This window comes from Brugia malayi (genome assembly GCF_000002995.4).
Source record: "Brugia malayi strain FR3 genome assembly, contig: Bm_008, whole genome shotgun sequence".
Lineage (NCBI taxonomy): Eukaryota > Metazoa > Nematoda > Chromadorea > Rhabditida > Onchocercidae > Brugia > Brugia malayi.
This window is the reverse complement of record NW_025062285.1, coordinates 221284-242735: the sequence shown is the minus strand read 5'-3', so window position 1 is coordinate 242735 and position 21452 is coordinate 221284. Positions and strand designations below refer to the sequence as shown.

At 31.7% G+C, this 21452-nt stretch overlaps 4 protein-coding genes across 6 annotated transcripts; 3 read left to right on the top strand and 1 right to left on the bottom strand.

Annotated features, from left to right (window-relative positions):
- Positions 1-577: 577 nt before the first annotated feature.
- On the top strand, positions 578-4941 carry Bm5115 (Conserved hypothetical protein, putative; the record flags this gene model as incomplete). Its single annotated transcript, XM_043082754.1, has 11 exons — positions 578-740; positions 1389-1615; positions 1856-1950; positions 2047-2146; positions 2499-2561; positions 2680-2757; positions 2876-3001; positions 3682-3784; positions 4045-4135; positions 4436-4590; positions 4907-4941. The coding sequence occupies 11 exons, from the start codon at positions 578-580 to the stop codon at positions 4939-4941; spliced, it is 1236 nt and encodes a 411-aa protein (XP_042938688.1).
- A 1475-nt stretch (positions 4942-6416) lies between these two features.
- Bm9395 (DnaJ protein, putative) lies at positions 6417-8173 on the bottom strand (the record flags this gene model as incomplete). Its single annotated transcript, XM_001897098.2, has 4 exons — positions 6417-6490; positions 6756-6980; positions 7278-7403; positions 7969-8173. 4 exons carry the CDS (start codon positions 8171-8173, stop codon positions 6417-6419), a joined length of 630 nt encoding a protein of 209 aa, XP_001897133.1.
- A 969-nt stretch (positions 8174-9142) lies between these two features.
- Bma-slc-25A42 (Mitochondrial carrier protein) lies at positions 9143-12042 on the top strand (the record flags this gene model as incomplete). The annotated part of the gene is made up of 7 exons (XM_043082753.1): positions 9143-9160; positions 9687-9798; positions 9890-10076; positions 10419-10589; positions 10895-10992; positions 11412-11635; positions 11950-12042. 7 exons carry the CDS (start codon positions 9143-9145, stop codon positions 12040-12042), a joined length of 903 nt encoding a protein of 300 aa, XP_042938687.1.
- Positions 12043-14344: 2302 nt separating this feature from the next.
- On the top strand, positions 14345-21098 carry Bm9393 (PWWP domain containing protein; the record flags this gene model as incomplete). Of its 3 annotated transcripts, XM_043082751.1 has the most annotated exons (16): positions 14345-14371; positions 14836-14950; positions 15541-15605; positions 15735-15860; positions 15941-16040; positions 16243-16436; positions 16842-16979; positions 17319-17574; positions 17824-17996; positions 18318-18397; positions 18516-18594; positions 19118-19223; positions 19401-19598; positions 19832-19986; positions 20244-20347; positions 21032-21098. In XM_043082751.1, the coding sequence occupies 16 exons, from the start codon at positions 14345-14347 to the stop codon at positions 21096-21098; spliced, it is 1983 nt and encodes a 660-aa protein (XP_042938685.1). The 3 variants fall into 3 exon arrangements, with proteins under 3 accessions (XP_042938685.1, XP_001897135.2, XP_042938686.1); XM_001897100.2 differs by lacking the exon at positions 14345-14371 and having other exon boundaries at positions 14914-14950; XM_043082752.1 differs by lacking the exons at positions 14345-14371; positions 14836-14950; positions 15541-15605; ... (4 more) ...; positions 17319-17574; positions 17824-17996 and having other exon boundaries at positions 18378-18397.
- Positions 21099-21452: the final 354 nt, after the last annotated feature.

The window sequence follows — 21452 nt, the reverse complement described above, 5'->3', positions numbered from 1 at the left end:
CGAAGTTTCAAACGAATAAAAAATAAGTAGAAGTATAGTGAGTATACCTCGTCAGTTTCAAAATTCATAATTTATAGCTAAACATTCAATTTGCCACTCTAACCTTAGAAGTATTAAGAACAAATAACATTACAAAAACTACCACGCCAAACCCGCACCCGTACCCGCGCATCCGGGAGAATGTTTAACAGTTGAAGGGTACTTGTTGCATGCAACATTTTGTGAAATGCACTGTCCTTAGGGAATTTGTAATTCGTTTCCCGGTTGGTTCATTCATTGTAGAAATTAGTTTATTCACTTTTCAAGTTGAATTCTCGTTATATTATTAATGTTATTATACTGGAAATTTTACGAAAAATTTTTATAAAATTAAAGAATCAGTGGATAGAATCATATGTTATAACTAATATATGTAATGTTTTTCACCAAGTTCTATTTTATATTGCTGATCTAAAAATTCGTTCACACCTGCCATGTAGTAGTTTAAATCATTATTTTGCATGACTGTTTTTCTGTATTTATTTTTTAGGGAAAAAACCTTTTAAAAAAAAAAGTAAGGAAAAGTATTGAATTTCAGATGAATTATAATAACAACTTGCAAAACATTGACGATGAAAATAATATCATACATGAAGATGACACAGAATCAGGAAGTACACAGAGTAGTGAAGATAATCAAAGAGAACGGAGACCTTTCGATGTTTCATTACCACCAACGCATCAGTATTTACGACTAAATGGTATTGTTTTTAAATTTAATTTTGCAAATATATGTATGATATTGTAAAATATTAAATAAGAAGGAAAGCAGACTCTATTATATTCGGAATTTTCAATTGTTTTTTAATCACTGAGCGACTAATTCAATAGGCTGAAAAGTAGCTTAATTGTCAAATGGTTGACAGAATGACTGATGGTACTTCAGCATTGTTAATTTGTTTTAAGGGAATGACAAATAGTTGTGTTAGCATGAAATTTTGTATTTGTGTTTATACAAAAAGATTTCTGTTAGAAGACTGAGCATTAAATGACAGTATGCGGAACTAATTTGATATCTGTATATTTTGCGAAACTAATTTGATATCTATATATTTCTGATCATATGTGAGATGTGACTGATTTACGTAGCTTTAACATTAATTTGTAATTCAAATATTTAACTTGTTTATGGTGATGCCATTGATGATATTAATTACGCTTCATATTCTTCTGTCGTTTGTGAGTAATTAGCGAGTTTATTCTTTCTTTCTTTCTCTGATCAAGCAGCTGATGATGCTAGGATGTGGAATTGTTTACTTCCATTAAAAATTCTAAATAACAGTGACTAAAATGCTATCTTCATTATTTCTTTATTATTAAGGTAATATATGAATTCGTTAATATTGTAGGAGATGATGATTTACCACATACTTTCAAAATGGAAGATGCTGGAAGGGTGATAACAGTGTCGATCTTGGAAATGCCAATTGTTTTGCTACCTACCCAATTGCTCCCATTCCACACTGATTATCCATTACTTGTCTCGCAGCTTCGACACGCAGCTCGAGAAAATGAATATATAGCACTAAAACCGAGATTGGATACCTTTGATACGGATATTGCAACATTAATTCAGGTTTGATATAATACTGAAAATAAAAATAGTAGAAAGATCTAACACGGTTGATCTTTGATAAATTCCAGATAAATATTGGCTAAGATTGGTTGCAGAATACGGATGAAGTTCGTTAGTTCATTTTATTCATTTATTCTGCGTAGAAATTATTCCCGAGCAGGAAGTGATCGAGTCGAGAAATACTTTAGTCAAGTAATTGGATTTGAATTTAATTATATTTAACTATATTTATCAATTTAGGTTCGAAGCTTGCAAGAAAATGACGGTGGAATATCTGTGCAAGCAGTAGGCCGTCAGCGATGCCGAATACTTACCCGACGGTCTGCCATTAACGGGTATTTTTGTCATCTTGTCTTAAAAATTGGGCTGCATTTAGCATTAGAATTATCATTAGAAAAGTTAAACAAATTTACAACTATTTGGTATTTCAGGATGCCATATGGTGAGGTGCTAGTTCTAGAAGAAAAGGAGTTACCAGCTTTGTCTCAAATACTAATGCCCGCTTCATTTGCCAGTATGCGACCTAAAAAAGTAAGTATGACTTTCCTCTTCAAATAAAAGTGATAAATTTAGTCCAGTCAGCTAAAGCGGCATAATTCTGATTTGATAAATGATTCAAATTAAAAAAAAAAAAAAAAAAAAACTACGCTGTTATTCTGCATTTTTCAATCTAAAATGCTATTGTAGCGTAATAAATTAAGGAAGATCAAATGAAAATTGCAATTTTAATGGAGAGTTAATGAAGTGAGAGGAAAGATAATTCTTTTCAACATTTTTTGGGGACAGAATTATATAGTATCTTTAACTCTTCTAGCAACACGAAACAATTATGGTTGATGTAAGCACCAAGTTCTTCATTTGCTAAAAGCAAAAGTTTCTTTAGAGTTTGCGGTATTTTGCGGCAATGACATCACATTCATATCACGTCTTGAAGATATCATTGACGGTAATGCTTTCTCTTATTATATACTTACTCACGTTTTTGACTTGTAATAATTCATGCAACTTTTCAGTTATTTGTTAATTTCAAAAAAAAAAAAGTAATTGAAAAGTTTTGTTTTTAGAAACATTACATTGATGAAATTGCAAAGTGGCTTTATGGTTGGTATGTATATGAAAAAGTTAAACGCGTTCTTTCTCAGGTACATTCTTTTCAAATTTAGTGACTATTGTTGTAATTTTTCGTGAAATTTTTGTGGTAAAATTAATTGAATCGAAACGAGTATTTTGACCAATAGGACTTCAGTATTTTTAATTTAGGGACCGACGGCATTGAGTTATTGGGTAGCTGCAAATTTACCAATTGATATGGAAATGCGTTTACGCTTACTGGATGAGCCGTATACGGATAGAAGATTGAAGGATGAATATGGCATCATTAATCGCGTAAAACATTTTTTGTTTCCAAGTCTTTTTAATGAATTATTAACTGAGATAACAATCAAGGATAAATTTTCTTTGTTGATTATGATATATCTATTCTTATTGATCGGAATAGGTGTATGAAAAGTGTCGTACCTTTCATGGTACACTCATGCTGGTAATATTTTGAATAAGGGAAGTATTGACAGATGCTTTACAGCTACAACTTTTGAGATAAAATGACAAAATTTCTTCAGGAAAGTATAGTGCTACCTTATTTTATCCCTGGTCTCTTTCATATCCCTTCATTTCTTTCAGTTGTGAAGTTAAAATGAGGCCGACAGGTTAATGGAAAGCTTGTTTTCTAATTCTTATGTTAGCTGCAAAATGTATAAACATAATTGTCTGAATGAAATTTCTCTTTTCTTGATATTTATGGAATAAATCTCTGTAGTAGTAAATTCATTACTGTTTGAGAAGTTTTTTTTTTAATTTAATTATTAAAGAATTGTTTTGCAAAGTAATGAATTTAATCAAATGGGAATCAATATTAAGCAGTTAACATTGTAATCTTTTTTTTTTTTTTTTTTTTTTTTTTCTTTTTAAACAATTGTTGACTGTCATTATTACGTTCTATTCAGAATAAGATTTTCCTACAAATGATTGATTTATCTGACGATATTTGACTTATGGCTTCCTTATAGATCGATGTCATTGTTTGCAAGAATTGTGGCACGCTGCTATGCAATATGTCACAAATGATTAGTGTATCAACAGATGGAAACAGTGCGCATTACGTTAATCCAGGTGGGTACTTGAGTTTCTGCAGTAATGTGGTGGTACTATAGACTATACCGCAAAATCAATTATAATTTTTTTTTTTTTTTTGTTTTTTATTCACGGGCTTTTTTTATTTATCAAAAAAAAAGTTAGGATTGTTTTGATACAGAACACTACAAAGCTTGCCTTGTGCTTTTTGAAAATTTAGCTTTTGTTTTCTAGCTTTTTGCTATATTTTTTTAATATTTTATTGTTTGCCAGCTGCTATTCACAAAGCATATTTTTAGGTGGTTATGTACATGATTTATTTACTGTATCGGAAGTAGTTTCAACGTTAGCACGTGGGACACCGTCAGCCGAATGCTCTTGGTTTCCGGGGTTTGTTATTGAAACATTTTTTGATGAGGAAAAGGGGATAATTTGAATGATAAGTATCATTTTACAATATCTAGAAATTTGCCTATAATATTTTCAGTATAGATTTCAGTTAAAATTAGTTGGCAAGGATTACTGAAATTATGAATTTATCCGCATTATGTAATCTGATAAAGGATGGTATAGTTTAAAATGTTCCACATTGTTCGATAATTCCGGAAAAAATACGAAAGGTACTGTATGGAACAAAAGGTCAAATTGTATAAATGCGTAAAATGCGGTAAAAGTGGGATGAAATTTTAGTTACAAATGGACTATTCATGAGTGCTCACACTGTGGACAGCATGTTGGTTGGCGTTTTACCAGTTCAGACTTGTCACCAAAGTCGTTCTTCGGTTTGACACGACGTTCAATTCGACCTGCTGATTCACGACGTCCAATCACTTCCACTATTCAACGTATTGAACAATTAGCTATTATCTGAATGTTATTTTCCAAGTTTAAGGAAGATTTGCTTAAAGTTCAGAGCAAATTTAATGAGTGAAAAAAGCAATGAAGTGGTAATGTAACTGAATTGCTAAAAAAAGGGGAAAGTCAATACATTTGTCGATATAAAAAAAAAAATGGTTTCGTAAGATTACTGATTTTATCTGATCCACATTTGTCCTAATTGCCACGGGGGAAAGGAGGGGGAGAAATGTGTAATAGATAAACTATAATTTTAACTGGTAATTTTCCGAATCCTTTTCTTTCAAACTACAATTTCTTTCACAGGCATTCAAGTGGCTGAGCAACAATACAATATATGATACATGATGCGTTGTTGTACATAAACAATGGGGAAAACATAAAGAATTCGCAGGCGACTTTAAAAATTCCTTTCACATATTTCCTTTTCCACGTCTTTTATGCGTAGATCTCTCGCAGTTACTATACGCAGGAATTTTAACCGGATTTGTGGGAAAATTCGCGCTACTTACCTTCAGTTCCCGATAGAACATGTTTCGATAATCGATGTTTGTTTTTCTCACCACTTTCAAGCACTAGAATTTGTTTTGCTAATTGATGTTATCAGTTTGTTTCATTGTAAGTACTTAATGGTATTAATTTCTCAAGCATATACCCTTACCAAATTTTGATCTTTATTAAGAGAGGAAAATATAGGCATCTTCTGAGATAAAATTTGCTTTTTTTTTTGCATTGATCTAATTTGAACTTGCCATAAGGCATTTTTTTTAGTCTGTGTGCTTCTATTATTTGATTAACGTATATTGCTTTGCTTCCTTCCAAACATAGAATGAATCAGTTTCCTGTTGCGTCTAATGTTCATGTTCTTGTCATATGTAATGTTAATCTTTTGTATCATCGAGACGGAAGATCTGAGGGAAGAGTGAGAAAGGAATTTGTGAGGAGTAACGAAGAGGACATAGAGGATATTTTTTAGGTTAGAGTTTTAGAGTAATGGCCAAGGGACTGAGATTCTTCAGAAGTGTGCAGTGTGTGAAGTGAATCTGTAACTAAAGTTAGTTCACATGTGTATAACGGTTTAAACCGCAGTACTTTATGATTATTGCTATAATTTAAGGCACAATATTGTACAATTTATTTATATTGTTCAAAATTTCCAGTCACTGAAACAGTAGATTTAGCAATTAAATCATCTTTCACTGCTTATATAATGGTACAAAATATATTTTGTACATAAAAAAATATGACTCATAAACATTTCACTAATTCATCATTACAACATTTCCTTTCCTGAACAAACGAACATCTTTACTTATTGCTGAAGGCGAAACATTAAAGTATCAAAGTATCAAACTGCAAAGTCCAGGTCTCCGCTCCATAATTTTATTTGTTGATCTTCCCTTCCTTTTCAAAATAAGTATTAGCACCAGCAAAACAAGTAAGATATAGTAATGGATATCATCTTAGTATTAAGACATATGAATGATATGTCGGGCCTCCCAGAGTTATCTTTTTCCTGAAGTTTTGTTTTCTAGAGTTATCATCATGTAGTTAACTGTATATTTTCTTCCAGCTAGAAGCCCAAATAAGTAATAAAGCGGTTCTATATTGCATTAACCAGGCTCTTTTGCTTATGATTTCTCAAATTACAAGCATGTCTTACTATGGTTAAACTTTTAGTTATTTCATATTCCTTTAAAATTTACACTAAAAAATGTTTATTGTCATTGGTTCTGAAAAATATACAACTTGATAATATGTACATTGCACTCAGAAATAAATCAGATTCTGCACATGAAATATAATTATACAAACGCTAACCACTAGTACATATTGTCTGTGTGGTCATAACATTGCCCGTTTTTTTTGTCACCGTTTTACATTTCTGTCCTGTAAATATGCTTTTCAGTTTAAACAAGTGCAAAGAACGACCGAAATTCTAAAATTTTTATTTTTGTATTTCTAAACGTTTTTTAGAAATACGAAAATATGTTTTGCTTTTTAAACAAACGCTGGATGCATCAATTTTTTAACTGAAAATTGAGTCCAAGTTTTTTAGAAGTGTCTTCTTTTATCCCACTTTAGGGCAAATCATTCCACCCCGCTTTAGTCATTTCTCTCTTATCGCAATTAGTAGACAGTGTTAAAGAAATACCTCCTTGGCTTGTTTCTTTCATGTACATTGAAGCTGGATTTTGGAAATCTCCAAAATGTAACCCATCAATTCCACCGAGATCCCCAGTACTTCCAAAACCACTAAAAGATGGAAACATATCGAAGCCTTCCCAAAGATCATCAAATAAGCTGTGACCATGCCAGTGCGCATCAAAATGGGATTTGAAATGCGCGTCTTCATGAGTTTTTCGGTGAATATTCATACCTAAAACATTTGCAATACCATAATTCGTACACCAAAGATTCAAAATATACACATTTTTAAAACGCAGCTAGGGAAGTCAGATAAAATGGTTATGCGAAAATATTAACTTTGTGATATTACCAATATAACATATTAATTTCTAGGAAATTTTGTTTTATAGGAAGTTTATTTGCCGACATTTTTTTGAACCACTCACTGAAAATATGAACTTCAATGCATTCTGTGAAATGCTACAAATCTTATTAAACCCATTTTAAAAGACTTCTAAATTTCGGAAAACGTGGTAAATAATCATACTTTCTTGGAAATTATGCATGAACGTATCGAAGTCGAAATTCTGCGCATGCTGCTGCTGCTGATCATACGACCAACCGCCAGCATCATAATTTCGCCGTTTTTGCTCATCAGCAAGTATTTCGTATGCTAAAATATCTATACTGTACAACTCATACAAATCATTTCTCAGCTTCAATAAAAGAATCGAGCCATGAGACCCCAAAAGTAAATGCAAGGGATCAATCTCCCTTTCGTTGTTTCTTTCTTTCCCACTGACACACTATTAAGAATCCATTTGATGACGAGGTTGCTTCACGAGCTTGAATTATTGGATGCATTCCACACTAGACATATCTTCCAGTAAACAGCAATGGGTAATTAAGAATAAATCGTAAAATTTTGAACAGTTTACAAGAGTTACACAAAAAGACTGTAAGTAGATGTCCTACTTAACGCTACGGGTTAGAAAAAAAAAAAACACTTTATATTTTAGAATAAAAGAAAAAAATTTTCTGTTCTCCTAAATGTACAATAAAACAAAAAATAGGACTCGAATATGGCTATCATTTAATAAGTAATGTTCTGAAGTAAATTTCGAAAAAATGTGGTATTAGAAACTTAACTAAATTATTCGTACGGTAGAAAATAAGATTGTTTAGCTAAAATCCAATAAAAATTTGATATGAATCAAATAAAAAAAAAAGAATATTACCTGCTGCAATTTCTCGGAATTTCTCATGTGCATTTGGATCACTATTTCTATCCGGATGGTACTTGAGTGCCAAATTCCGGAATGCTTTCTTAATTTGTGCAGTTGACGCGTCACGTTTAACTCCTAATACCTCGTAATAGTCTCTTGCAGCATTAACAAATAACATAAATAAGTGTAAAATAAAGGCAACATCTGTCGACCGCATCCCAACACACTTCAAAGTAACACTGACAAGTCAAGTCCACGTGTCCTCCAAATGCTACGCCACGTCAGCCAAGAAATCATAGAACGAAGTTGGACGACTTGCAGAATACCGCCGCGGCTTATGAAACAATCATTTGCAATTACTTCTGTAAAGGCTTTTTCCGGTTTTTGCCGTAAAATGGCAGATGACGTTGTGTCATTTCCGGATTTTCACAGGGGGAGGGCTAAGTTATTCTGGCTATTTTTTTTTATATAAATTGTATGATAGTAGTAAGAAGGAAAAATTGAGAATAGTAATTGTATGAATGTGCTAAATAGTAATTGATGTAGTGAGATGTTTGTTCAATTACTTGGATTTTGTAGGAAATTCGACTCAAATATTTCATTAATAAGTGAAGTGATAATAACTGAATAGTTGTAGTTCTGGCTGCTAAAACTGCTAATGATTACGCAACGAATTAAATGACTGAGAGCAACTCTTCGTTTTAGTTATTTTTGTTTCCTTTACTTCCCACAATTAAGCTCAAGTACACTTGGCGTCTTTAAATAATCAGTTGTTTACTTTCTTTTGTTATCTATAGCAGATTGTAATAAAGTGAAAGTATGTTAGTGACATTATTTTAAAATAATAGCAAAAAAGAGCAGGACGATATTTCGATACGCTTACTTTTCATGCTCACTGTATATTTGTTTAACTTTGTTTGTTTTCCCACTGTACTATTATTAGTAAAAATGATATGAATTAATGAAATGAAGTGAATGGAATGATCACTTTTCTTTCGAGCAAATATTTTTTTCTAAAATATATAAGCAAGAAAGAGTATTTGCAGGATTATTCAGATTTGTTTAAAACTGTTATTTCGATGCCATTCAATCGTTTGCGAGCAGCAATGATGGTTTTTGTTGCTGAAATTTTTCTTGGAACGAAAGATTTTTGAGATGGAAATGTAGTTTAGGAAATTCAAATACAATGACACAGTCCGAAGAAGTAAACTTTCTTCTGCAGTCCGAAAATTAACCGTCGTCCAGTTTTGTACAATATCGATTTTGTTTTTTTTTCGTTTTTTTTTTTTTTTTTTGATGAAGTAGGAGTGTAATAGATTTGATAATATTGATCAGTTTATCTCTGGCAGCTGTTCAAATATTAAGGATATTTTCAAAGGTTTAAACATCATTTTGTTTTGTGCAGTTATTCTATCTGAAGAAAATGAAGTTCAGAGTGATTACAGTGAATTGGAAGAGATGAGCAAGTAAAGACTGAATGATTCGAATAATTAAATTTAATTACTTAGATAGGTTTTTTGCTAATGACTTTTTTGATTACTATTATGGTGTGCACGAAAGGTAAACGAATTCTTCGATGTTTTAGGTAATGTACATATGCAAAATTAAATTCGATATATCACACAAAATCACTCCATAGTTTTTCATTAAAAGTTGTGGAACTATCAGGTGTTATTTTGTTACTCTATTTTTTCATTCTAGAGGATCAAGTTTTTGTAACTCATTTTCAGAAAAATCGATCAGGTCGAACAATATTTGCATCTCTGGCAGCTGGAGCATGCGCTGGTGCCATAGCCAAAACCTCCATTGCGCCACTTGATCGTACAAAAATTAATTTTCAAAGTAACTGCTTATTTTGCATTCATACTAGGCATTCATGGAATATTTCTTTTTCTTTCCTAAAATAAGGTTAGAAGTATAATATTTAATTTAGTTTCTGGCGATGCTCACTATTCATTAAAGTCAGCTCTTAATTTTATTAAAAACACGTACGAAACAACCGGTTTAATGTCGCTATGGCGTGGTAATTCGGCAATGATGGTACGCATTGTGCCATATGCAGTAATCCAATTTGGAGCGCATGAAGAGATCAAACACATACTACGAGTTGATAAGGATGGGTAAGTATCTTGGACCCTAGATAGTGTGGCATCTTTTCGTATTATTGAAGTATTTAACATATTTGGTGGTTTTTTATTTTGGCCTATTTGTCTCGAATGTTTGCTTACAGGTTATAATGCTTCTGAGAAAATTCCATTTATTTTACGCTGTAATTCAGCTACGAGATTATTAATCGTAACATTCCTAAATTTAATACTGTTTCTAACTCGATTCTAGGAGTGTGTTTTCATTGAAGTTTTGTCTTTATTATTAGACTATTAAAATTTGATTTTATAGGAAATTCTTTTTTATGCTGAAATAAGGTTTCAAATATATAAGGTGGTTGACTTCTAACTATTCAGGATAAGAACTCCAGTGAAGCGTTACATTGCGGGATCTTTAGCAGGAGTAGTTGCAACAACATGCACATATCCACTAGATACAGCTAAAGCACGTTTAGCTACATCAACCGTCAATGAATATAGTTCCTTACTAAATGTTTTTGTCAAAGATTACCAAAGATACGGTGTCAGGTATGTGATTTGCCAAATAATTATGCTATTTTGATGTACATTTAATTTACTTGATTACATGTTGTGTTTAATGTAATTCAAATAGAATATAAATCATTGTTTAGAACACATGATTAAACTACAGGTCTGCATGGGTTTTTCAATTATAGTCGTAAAAAATGGAATATTGAATTCCACAGTAATATTTTAAGGAATAATATTTATTCATCTTAATATGTTTATTGTAATAATGTAATAATTATTCCTTAATATATTAAGAAATAATTATTCATCATCTTAACAGTATGCGAAAATTTTAATTGCAGAACGTTCTACAACGGTTTAATTCCAGCTTTGATGGGAGCCATACCTTATGCGGGCGCCAGTTTTTTTATTTTTGAGACACTTAAATTGATTTATTTTGGTGAGTTCTTGGTTGCATTTCATTTTCTCATGTGTTCTTTCATCGGTTGCCTATGAGAACAACGACAAAATAACAGTGATTAGATGATTAGATAACAATGATTGGAGGTTAAAAATATTGATTTCCAATCCCAAAATGTTTATGTGTCCAAGACATTGTGTATCGCTCTTTTTTATGTCCATTTTGAAAGTAGACACCTAAAGCTAATTCGAGGAATCAACATTCAGTGATGTCTCAAGGAACAACAAACTATGTATTAAAATTTAGCGAAAAACTAATATAAATCCTGAGTATACTTTTTTTTTTCTACGTAGTTTATTTTCTATAAATTTCTTCAAATAATTTGTCACAGGAAAAAATTTCATTTTGATATTAAATTTTTAGCAATTTGTAAATTGGAAAGTTTAATTTTATTGTAGAAAGAACGAACAAAGAGGTTCCATCCGTGTATCGTCTTCTTTTCGGTGGTTTTGCTGGTTTAGTTGGTCAGTCCTCGTCCTATCCGTTCGATATCGTACGACGTCGCATGCAAACACTCCGTATCCCTACTGGGCATAATGTTTTCTATAGTCTATATGTAATCGGAAAAACCGAAGGCGTCAAAAATGGTCTTTATAAAGGTCTCAGCTTGAATTGGATTAAAGTAAGTCTAAATTAAACAATTCATGAAGGTGGCTTTGTTGATTAAAATTTATCGACGATCTGAGAGTATGATCTGTGATCTGTTTTGCACGAATCTTTTGACATATCTTGTGCAGATATTCCTTCCGTCCTATGATCTCCAGATTACACAAGAAAGCGGTTGTAATAAAAACAATTATTTCTTAAGTTTTGGTGCCGATTTTGAAAGTTATGGTTCAGCTCTGAGAGTAGGAAAGTCACTCATGCAGTCCGATGGAAGTTTTGATTATTTAGGAATACCGAAATACAGATTTATAAGGAAATGTAATATTTCAGGGTCCGATTGCTGTTGGTATTAGTTTTACAGTGTATGATACTGTTTATATGCATATCAATCAGCTACTGGAAGTTGAAGCTTTGAACCGATAGTAGTTATGAAGTTGAAAGATGAATCAAATTTTTTAGATGGCCAAAATAAAATTGCAGCAAATGCTTATTTGTCTTGTATATTTGTTTAGGTAATTTTTTAAAAAAAAAGCCTGCAAATTTTAATTTGTAAAGTTTTAAGACAACTTGATTCTCGAATTAACCACACATTTAATATTCTGTTTTTGTAATGATTGAAATTAGTAGATGTTTTTGGTGCATTCATTTATTGCATCTCGGCTATTAAGTGCAATTTTGATGTTTTAATAGAATTGTTTACCTCGTAGTAGTGCACCGACATATTCGTTCTCTGGTTTGTAACCTCGAGGATACAAAAAGCTCATGGACATGAATCACCAAACCGGTTCATTTGTCTCATATATTTTAAGTATATAGATCAATTTCAATATCTAAGCGTCTTTTCAGCATCTAGATTGAAATGAATTTGTTTCACGAAAATCGGTTTTATTTTTAAACTGATGCAGATTGTCCAATTTAGATTTTGGTGCTTTCAGCAGTTTTTAAAGGGTTTTTATGGTATGGTATTGCTCAGTTTCTTCTTTGTGCCTATTTGGAAATTCTCTTTAATTTTGTTTCTTTTCCAAGTTAATGTGAATTCACCAGATTAGTTTTTCCCGCATATAGATTTTATTTGAATTTTTTTTCATTCGTTTTGTAATTCTTGAAACGAAAATATATTGTAACAACATAACTCTGTGATAATGCCTCCTTACGCTTACCTCTCATTTCTACTGACAACAATAGCCAGAATTTGGTTTCCTTATGTTCTACCATATGGAAATAAGTAGGAATTAAAAATTAGAACTATTGCGGTGTTGGTTATGGTTATCAAAAATTGAACAAAGAAAACTGAATTCTTTTAATCTAATACGTCTTTCACACTTTTTAAAATGATTTTTTACCAGTTTATTCAAATTACATCACAATAAGATTTAACAAATTTTCTCAACTTCTCAAAAGAGTAATTTTTTAAAGTTCGAGTGTAGCAATTTCATAAGTCTTTCATAGGTTTGGGAAATTCATCTCAAAATATAATGCTGTTTATTTCATTTCTTCCACATCAATGACAATTTTTGTTAAGTAAATCAGTTTTGATAGTGCATTTTTATTGCTTGGATAATTCTGTAAACATCCGAATGAAGTAGAGTTTTGTTTCAATGAGACAAATAAGTTCAATAAATCATATGATATCTGATAAAAGTTATCATGGTAGTTTCTGTCATATTAAAAAATATTGTTTCATTTATATTTATTATAATTATTGTATATTTCGTTTGCCATATGTAGTTATTTCAATATAAATTTGTGATACGTTTTTTCTTCTGAATAAATTGAATCAAATCCTCCTGAAAGGACACTGTATTCATCAAATTGTGCATGCTATTGCATGAACTGACAGGTTAAACTTCCGAATTCTGCTTGTTTCATTTTTTTTTCTTCAGGAGGAGAAAAAATAGCGGAAAACTAGCAGAATGTGGAGTTGAGTGTTTGGATGTTTAATAATTTAAAATCTCAAGCGATAATTAGAGGATTTTCAATCAAATTTTTGATATCTTCATTCTGAATTTCGTTTGGATTACTATTCGAGAAAAATAGATGAAGGAATTGATATAAGTATTACTGCTGATATATTTAATTTACGAAGTGGTAGTTCTGTCATTTAGGAAATTGACAAACGTTACTAATGAATGATTACAACCAAATCATTAATGATTAGTACGCGAAAATCAAACCTCGTATGACTTACTTTTAAATGTTTCATTATTGTGCATTTTCAAATAATCTTCCTTATAAACCCCGAAAGTTACATATTCCATTTTCACGCAGAATTGTTGTAGGTTGCAGCTGTCGCTCGTAATTAACAATTTTCAGATTTAATCTTTTTTCTGAACCACAGAAATGATAGTTGACACCAATTCCTGTATAGCAATTTTATTACAATTATTGGGTTATTACAACTAAATCATTGCATTAAACACTTGTATCGATGAACTTACTGATTATTTATACAACTTATCAATTCTCGTGCGATATTATTAATAACGTGTTAACTTAAATTTGCAAAGAAAAGAAAATTTATCTAACCAAAAATGACTGTCATTCAATCGTAAATTGCATGGGATGGTAGTTTGCAAGCAGTTCTGCAAAATTCCATTTATTAAACAAATTTGGTAAGCAATCAATCAATCTTTGGTCTCGCTTATACTTTATGTATGAAGCGGACCACTAATCACTGGATGACCCTGTGGCCTTCCGCTAAAGTCAATTTTCAATAATCAATAAAATGGACTCAACGGTATGGCTTTTACCGGTTCTTGAAGTGATCCACATTTTCTTTAAATTTAAGGGTGGGATAACAAATTTCAGAATGACACCGGTAGTGTAACACTGTGCGGATTGTGTCACAAATGTGTTTAGCTGGTTTGTATTCCAGTGGGTTATGTGAATGCTGTTTGTAGGTGGTTTGTTTTTGTTTTCCGGAATGCGTTTTTCCGAATATTGGCATTTTATTAGGAATGGTTTTATGAATAAAGTTTAGTGGTATTAAGAAATCGTCGTAGATTTTTTAAGGTTTTGTTGTTTTAGATTAGATATTAATTAATTAAAGGCTTTGCAATCTGAGGAAAAAAAAAATGACTGTTGGTATTTGTAAATGTATTATCCTTTTAATTATTAAATAATCTTAACAGCTAATGATTTTTTAAGATCTGACCGATTTATTTATATTAAGCTGGTCGAATGTGGAGTGCTTGTGTAATTGTAAAAACATTTTAGGATCAAAAAGTTTTTCCATCAAGTCATCATCACCTAAAAGTGGAAAGTTCTGAAGGTTGCAATAATACAAGCAGCAAAATGGGACGAAAAGCTGTGAAAAATTCAGTACCAACATGTAAGTTACTTTGGTTTTGCCCATGTTTCTTGGTTATATTATTTTCTACAAATCCTAATTAAATATTTGATCCATTTCTGTTTTCAACAAGGTTGGTATGTACCAAAGTAATATAATAGCGTCGACGGTGGTTTAATAGAGAAAGATAACTATTAGTTTGAATCGTCCGTTGTACACTTTCCTTAGCTGGATTCCAGCTTTTGTGATGTACAGCACATCATCCCTTTTTTTACTGACTGGTACACTTACTGACTGTTGCTGTTATATGGAAGAATTTCTTATAAAGTTGAGACATTTTTCATTGAAACATTTAAAATCTTTGAATCCATATATATATATATATATGTTTATCTGCACGTTTTCACATGACAAACGATTCAGTTCTGATATATGTGGTTCTTCAGTTTTGTGCTTTGCTGCTACTACTTTTGATGTGTTGTTGAAGAAGTGTCATGGAATATTATAGTAACATTTAACACATTAGCATTTATGTGTGGGCACTGAAAATAGACTAAATTTTTGATCTACATTTACTTTCATTTTATTTCGAATGGTCTTTTTCGGTACTAATAACTTGAAATGACTTTCAGCTGATCTGAAAACTGGCGATGTAGTTTGGGCTCCATATCGACGTTTTCCGGAGTGGCCAGCACTAGTTTGCTTTTGCTTTTTTTTTTGTTTTTTCTTTTAAAGTATTGAGAAAATGATTTATTATATTGTTAAGTAAATGATTTCTATATTCCTGTTTGAAGCATTAAAAACAACATGAAGTAGTAAATTTCAGGTTCGTTGTGTCTATCCTAAAAAAGTCACGTATACATTTTTGCCAACTGATGAAAGCTCAAATTTGAAGTCATCAATTTTCAGCTGTCCACCACAAAAACTCCGACTTTTAACTGGCAGTGAACCTGTTAGTTTTACCTTTAAACTTTGAAATTTATAACCTTCTTTGAACTGGATGATTGTTAATATCATCTTTATCTATTATAGTTACCTGCTGGAGCAAAAAATGACATGAAGGAAGCCTACAAAGCAGCACTTGAAATATTGAAGAAAAATGGACTTTTAGGTGCTGATCATCAGATGTCAGGTACAGTCAATATATTAAATTCAGTTTAAAATCTTCTGATTTCATAGAAAAGAATGAGATAAAAAGATTGAAGGCTTTCTTCATCATGCGAATATTTTTCTTTTATCAACTTAAAAATGATGTGGAAATTTACCGATCATATAAATGCATAATGAGAGATTTATCAGAATGTATTGCCAGAGTTTAACAGTCATTTCTGCAGAAGAATTAGCAGTATTTAAAGCAAGCGAAATCAATAAACAGAGCGTTCTGGGTGACCTTGTAAAGAAGGCCAAGAAAGACAGTGATGCAGCAAGTAGCGGCGATACGGCAAGTAATGGAAGCGCACCTCATGTTTGGGGTATTGGTGAAGTTGTCTGGCTCAGTATGCCAAATCATTCAGAATGGCCAGTTGTGGTAAGTTTTAATAAAATTTAATAGCCAGGTGGTACTGGATTTTCTCGAAACCTAATCCTTGATTCTTTTTTTTAGAAATAATTAGATTTTATGTTATATTGGAATTCACTTAGTACGTGAAATCCGAAAGTAACTTTTCTAGAAGATAGAGAGTGGCAGTTCTGTTCTTCACTTCTTGAATAATGATATTTAGAATGTTTCTGGTTCTGCATAATTGTTGAATATACATCTCCCTTGAAATTGATTTAAAAAAAAAAAAAAAAAAAACAGTTTTCGTGTATTATACCCTGAATAAGCCAAAACAAAATATTTCATGTGAAAGCAGTACCCATTGCATATTTACCTATTGATATTTTTTATCGATATTATAGTAGTTGAGAAATGCTTACAAATAAATAATTTCAGATCCGTGAATTGAAAAAGAAATTTGCAATGGTGGATGCTTTTCCACTCAAATTTAATTGTAAACCCGAGCGTTACCCATTGAGTGCTTGTCAGAAATTTGAATTAACAGGCAAAAATTTGGAAACAGCCATTAGAAAGGTTTTTTCATAGCATAATTTATTCATCAGGATAGCTACAATTTTTTATTTATGAAGTAATTTTAAGTTTGATTTATATCTTACTGTCAATTGTGGTGTTGCTTTAGAAATTGGTTTCGAAATACTCTTAACGTTACAGTTGATGTTAGTTTATTTGTAAATCAAAATGCTGTTTTCTCAGGTAGATAGGTGCAGTTCTGTTGTATTTTTGATCTAATCATTACATGTGTTTTCATATCATTACATGTACTACTCTGTTAATGTTGTGATTTCGACAATAGCCTTGAATTACTTAAAATATTATGCTTTACTTTTATTTTGAATATATATGTCTTTTCAGGAACGAAATTGCGAACTACGTATGGCACTTCAAAGTGTAATGAAATATTTCAAACGTAGAGAACAAATGAACAACATGGAGAAATCGGACACGGAGGAGAATGATACAACAAAGGTTGATATCGAAAATGATGCACAGCAGAGACGTAACGGAAAGGATAGAAGTACCACTGGTGGCTTGGAAGAGGAATCGATTGATGGTGAAGCAGAAGCGAAATTAGCTGGAATGTTAAAGGAAGGGGAAAATAAACGTGATGGTGAGTTTCAATACAGTTTATAACTTTTTCTTTATAAACATGTTTTAACGAGAAATTTTATAGTCAACATTGTGAGGAGTATGATTCGCGAAAGAAGTGGAAATCTTTACGTTTTTTTGACCGAGAAACTCATTTGTCATAAAATGTCAAACATGACAGTTTTTTTTTAGAAGGAATCAAGAGATCTGGAGGTTGTCGTTTGCAGTGGTTTAGGAAAACTGAGAACCATTTCAAACAAAAAACTTTTAGGTAAGAGGCGTGTGGATAAGTCACCATCTCCAGCAGCAAAAAGGCAGAAATTTTCGGATGTTATGAAGGATTTAGAAACTGAATTGAGCGAAAAGTTGGAAAATTTAACTAAAGGTGATCTAGCTTGGATTAATCGAGCACGAAGTGGCCGTATCGTCAAATGGCCTATTCTTGTATGTTTGTTTTACGTTTTACATTAAATACTTTTCATGTTTTCTTGTTCATCTGAAACAAGTAATGTAATCCAGACACGTATTCAATTCATATGGGAATGTATCATCAAGATTATAAGGGAAAGATCCGTTCGATGTGCTTGGATTTGAAAAGAATTAATGATTTCGGTTTGAATAATGATAGTTTATTAACATTTCAAATTGAGATATTCAGTATTATACTTTTTATAGTGCTTTACTGAGGTTCTCTGAAATGTAAATAACGAATGGAACTCCTTGACCTAACGTAACCATTTGTTGGCTTTACTTTTGTTTGTTTAGGTTTTGAAAGTAGACAACGTCAATAAATCGTGTGTTTGCACTGAACTACCATTAGATGATATGTCGGCTAATGCAGAATGGTAAGTTAAAGTTATTCAAATGTATTTACTGTTAAATGTTATTCAACACTCAACACTGGAAAAAAATTGAGATTATGCTAGGTCAGTTTTTTACCATACGTTATAATTTTTTGTTTAGGTGTTTGAATTCAGAGAAGACGCGCGTGGTACAGTTGAAAAATATCTATCTATATGATACTGTGGAGGCAAAAGTTGATGTAAGTTAGAATCGTTTGTGAATTTGACTTTATTTTATTACGTTAACCATTTGTTAAGCTAAATATGATTTTAAATATGACATGTTTTCTCTTCGCTATTCTGCACGTACTGTTTTCGCAGATTACATAATTGAAATTTCCCAGTTCATGGTCATTGCACTTTGATACTACTCAACCACTATTTAAATTTCATTCATTTCGGACTTTATGCTTCAAACCTTTAGTAGCTTCAAGAAGTTTCCAAGTTTCACGAATGTATCTTTATGAGAACATTATTGTGATCATGATTAACAAACCGTTAAAATTGTTCAAGTTTGATGAAATGTACCGATCCAATATAATGTGTACGACATTTGTCATCCGTAATTTCGGGAAACGGTGAAATTTCAGTTCCCGATGTCCGTTGTGATGGAGGGAACAGTTTTGATAATAATGGTATAATTGAAATATATTTTGCTACGACTTAATATTTTGCTACTTGTGTGCTGAACGTATTTAATCTAGTATTTCAATCATACTTAAGGAAATCGAGGATGCGGAACTGAAAGCAGCTATTCAGCAAGCTGACGAAATTGCTGAGGGTAGTTATCGACCTTTTGATGATGAGCGAAACAATTTCGATAAGAATGGTATAATTAAATATATTTTGCTATGATTTAAATTGTTATGCACATCTGTGATGATAGGCACATGTGTTCCTATGAGCTATCATTGCGAACTAGTTATGATATATTTTTAAAATGTATTATATGAGAGGAACATGACTCTTATTTATATTATAGTCATTCACTGAATGTATGTTTCAGAAAATTCAAGCATCCGAGAAAATGGATGCAAAGCTGCATCGAGCAGTGTTTTGTCACCTAAGGAAATTTTACGATTATGCAAATCGGAAATGTGTGCAAGACATTTAATGGCAATTTGGACTGGTCAGTTCACGTGTACACGTCATGCTGGCTATGAACCACCAGTTATGGCTCCCCTGCATTTTGAATTAAATATTGGTTAGTTTGACAAATTGATGATAATTGATAGCAGTGATCTGATCTATTTACATTCATTTTTATTTTATCCCGTGCTTCTAACTTTCTAATTTAAATAAAAGATTTGATTTTGCCAAGAATTTGAATTCGATTTGTTCAAGTTTCTGAATTTTGATAGTTTTTTGTATTGTAAGAAGTCATATTCGTAAGCTTTTTAATTTTTCTTTTGGTTTTTTCACTTATCTGTTTTTTAGGAAATTTGTTACCAGAAACGGATGCGACCTCATTGGTTGAGCATTTGGATTCAACTGTTTCAAAATTCAAAGATGCAATGAAGTCATCATTACGTCGGCTCCACTATGTTACTACAGTTGCAGTACCGGAAGCAATCATTTTTGCCATTACACAGGTTTCTTTTTGGCGGTTACCAAGAAGTGCGCTGAGCAATAACTGATGAAAAATTGGATTTGAGATATTACTAAACCCCGTTTATATTCTACGCCTGTGGTATATATTCAAAATAATTTGTTATGGGCAGTCAACAGTTTTCTCCAAGAAATGGTGCACAAGTTTAATAACTTGTGAATCAAACCATATGTGGCCTAATTATTGTCAAACTTGTAAAATTTTGTCAAATTTATTTTAATAGATATGTCATGTTTAAAGATTCGTTACTGTTCTGGAAGTGAAGCAAATGAGATTTTTGAAAATGCATTACTGAAGAAAGTGGAGAGGACTCCTAGCGAGCCGAGTGACGAAATTGGTGCTACGTAAGCTTTATATTTTTGAACTTTTGTTAGCATTTAAACATGTGCCATCATGCCTATTCTTCTAATTGATACTCTTACTAAGTCAGATGTTAATTTTTTTGAAAGTCGAATTATTTGTCTTTTATACTCACAGTAAAAAATGAAACAAAAAAAACCATTATTGAAAGAATGAACAAAGAAAGCGATGCTGCAGAGAATTTAAATTAATCGCTGTTTATCTGAATCAGATACATTCATAAAGTGCAATGAATTATATGTGAATTAGTCGTTCTTCACATCCCTACAGCATAATATAGTCTCGTCTCTCATGTATTATTTCACTTCAGATGTCATGGGAGAAAATTCGTCATGACTATTGCAACTTTTCTTTACAATGACGTTTATAAACATAATATTTGGCCATATATTGTCTCATTAGTATAAATCTAATAGTAGTCTGATGAAAAATATGTGAGTGGCTATGAGTAAGAGAGTAGAATCAATTGTAAATTAAATAATTAAGGTAGTTAATGTATGATATAAGAATCAGTAGAATGAATGCTTATTTTTTGTTCTGAAGTCTTGCAGTTATCTACGGCTCATCTAAGATTAAAAATTATTACATGGGTGTTGTTATTGAAGATTGACATTTATGTCCTGAAGTTCGGCTAATTTGTCATAAGCTTGATGAACAATTTCCTTCAGAACTGGATTCGAGCAACTTCTGAAGGCAGCATCCAAAGTTCGGTGTGCTGCACTGGGAATGGATTAGGTGGAGTTCGAAATAATGACATAGTATTGTCTTTCTTATACTTCATTCTGCAAATTATTTATTGTATGTTAAATGCTTAAATGAATTGATTTGTTTTTTTTTTTTTTTTTTTTTTTTTTTTTTTCTATTTTTTCTTACCACACGTTATGCACCTCAGTTTTTCTTGCATGTTAATCCTGAGGATAATAATCCAAAAATGTAAATAGAAAGTGAAGCCTACAGCGTATTCTTGTTTTCAAAAAAGATGAAGGCATTCAATATATAGATTAGGTAAATTAAAGGACCTTAATTTCGTTCTTTTTATCTAAAAGCTTAGTTTTACATCTTTTGGATTGGTCTGCTGAATTTCCATGA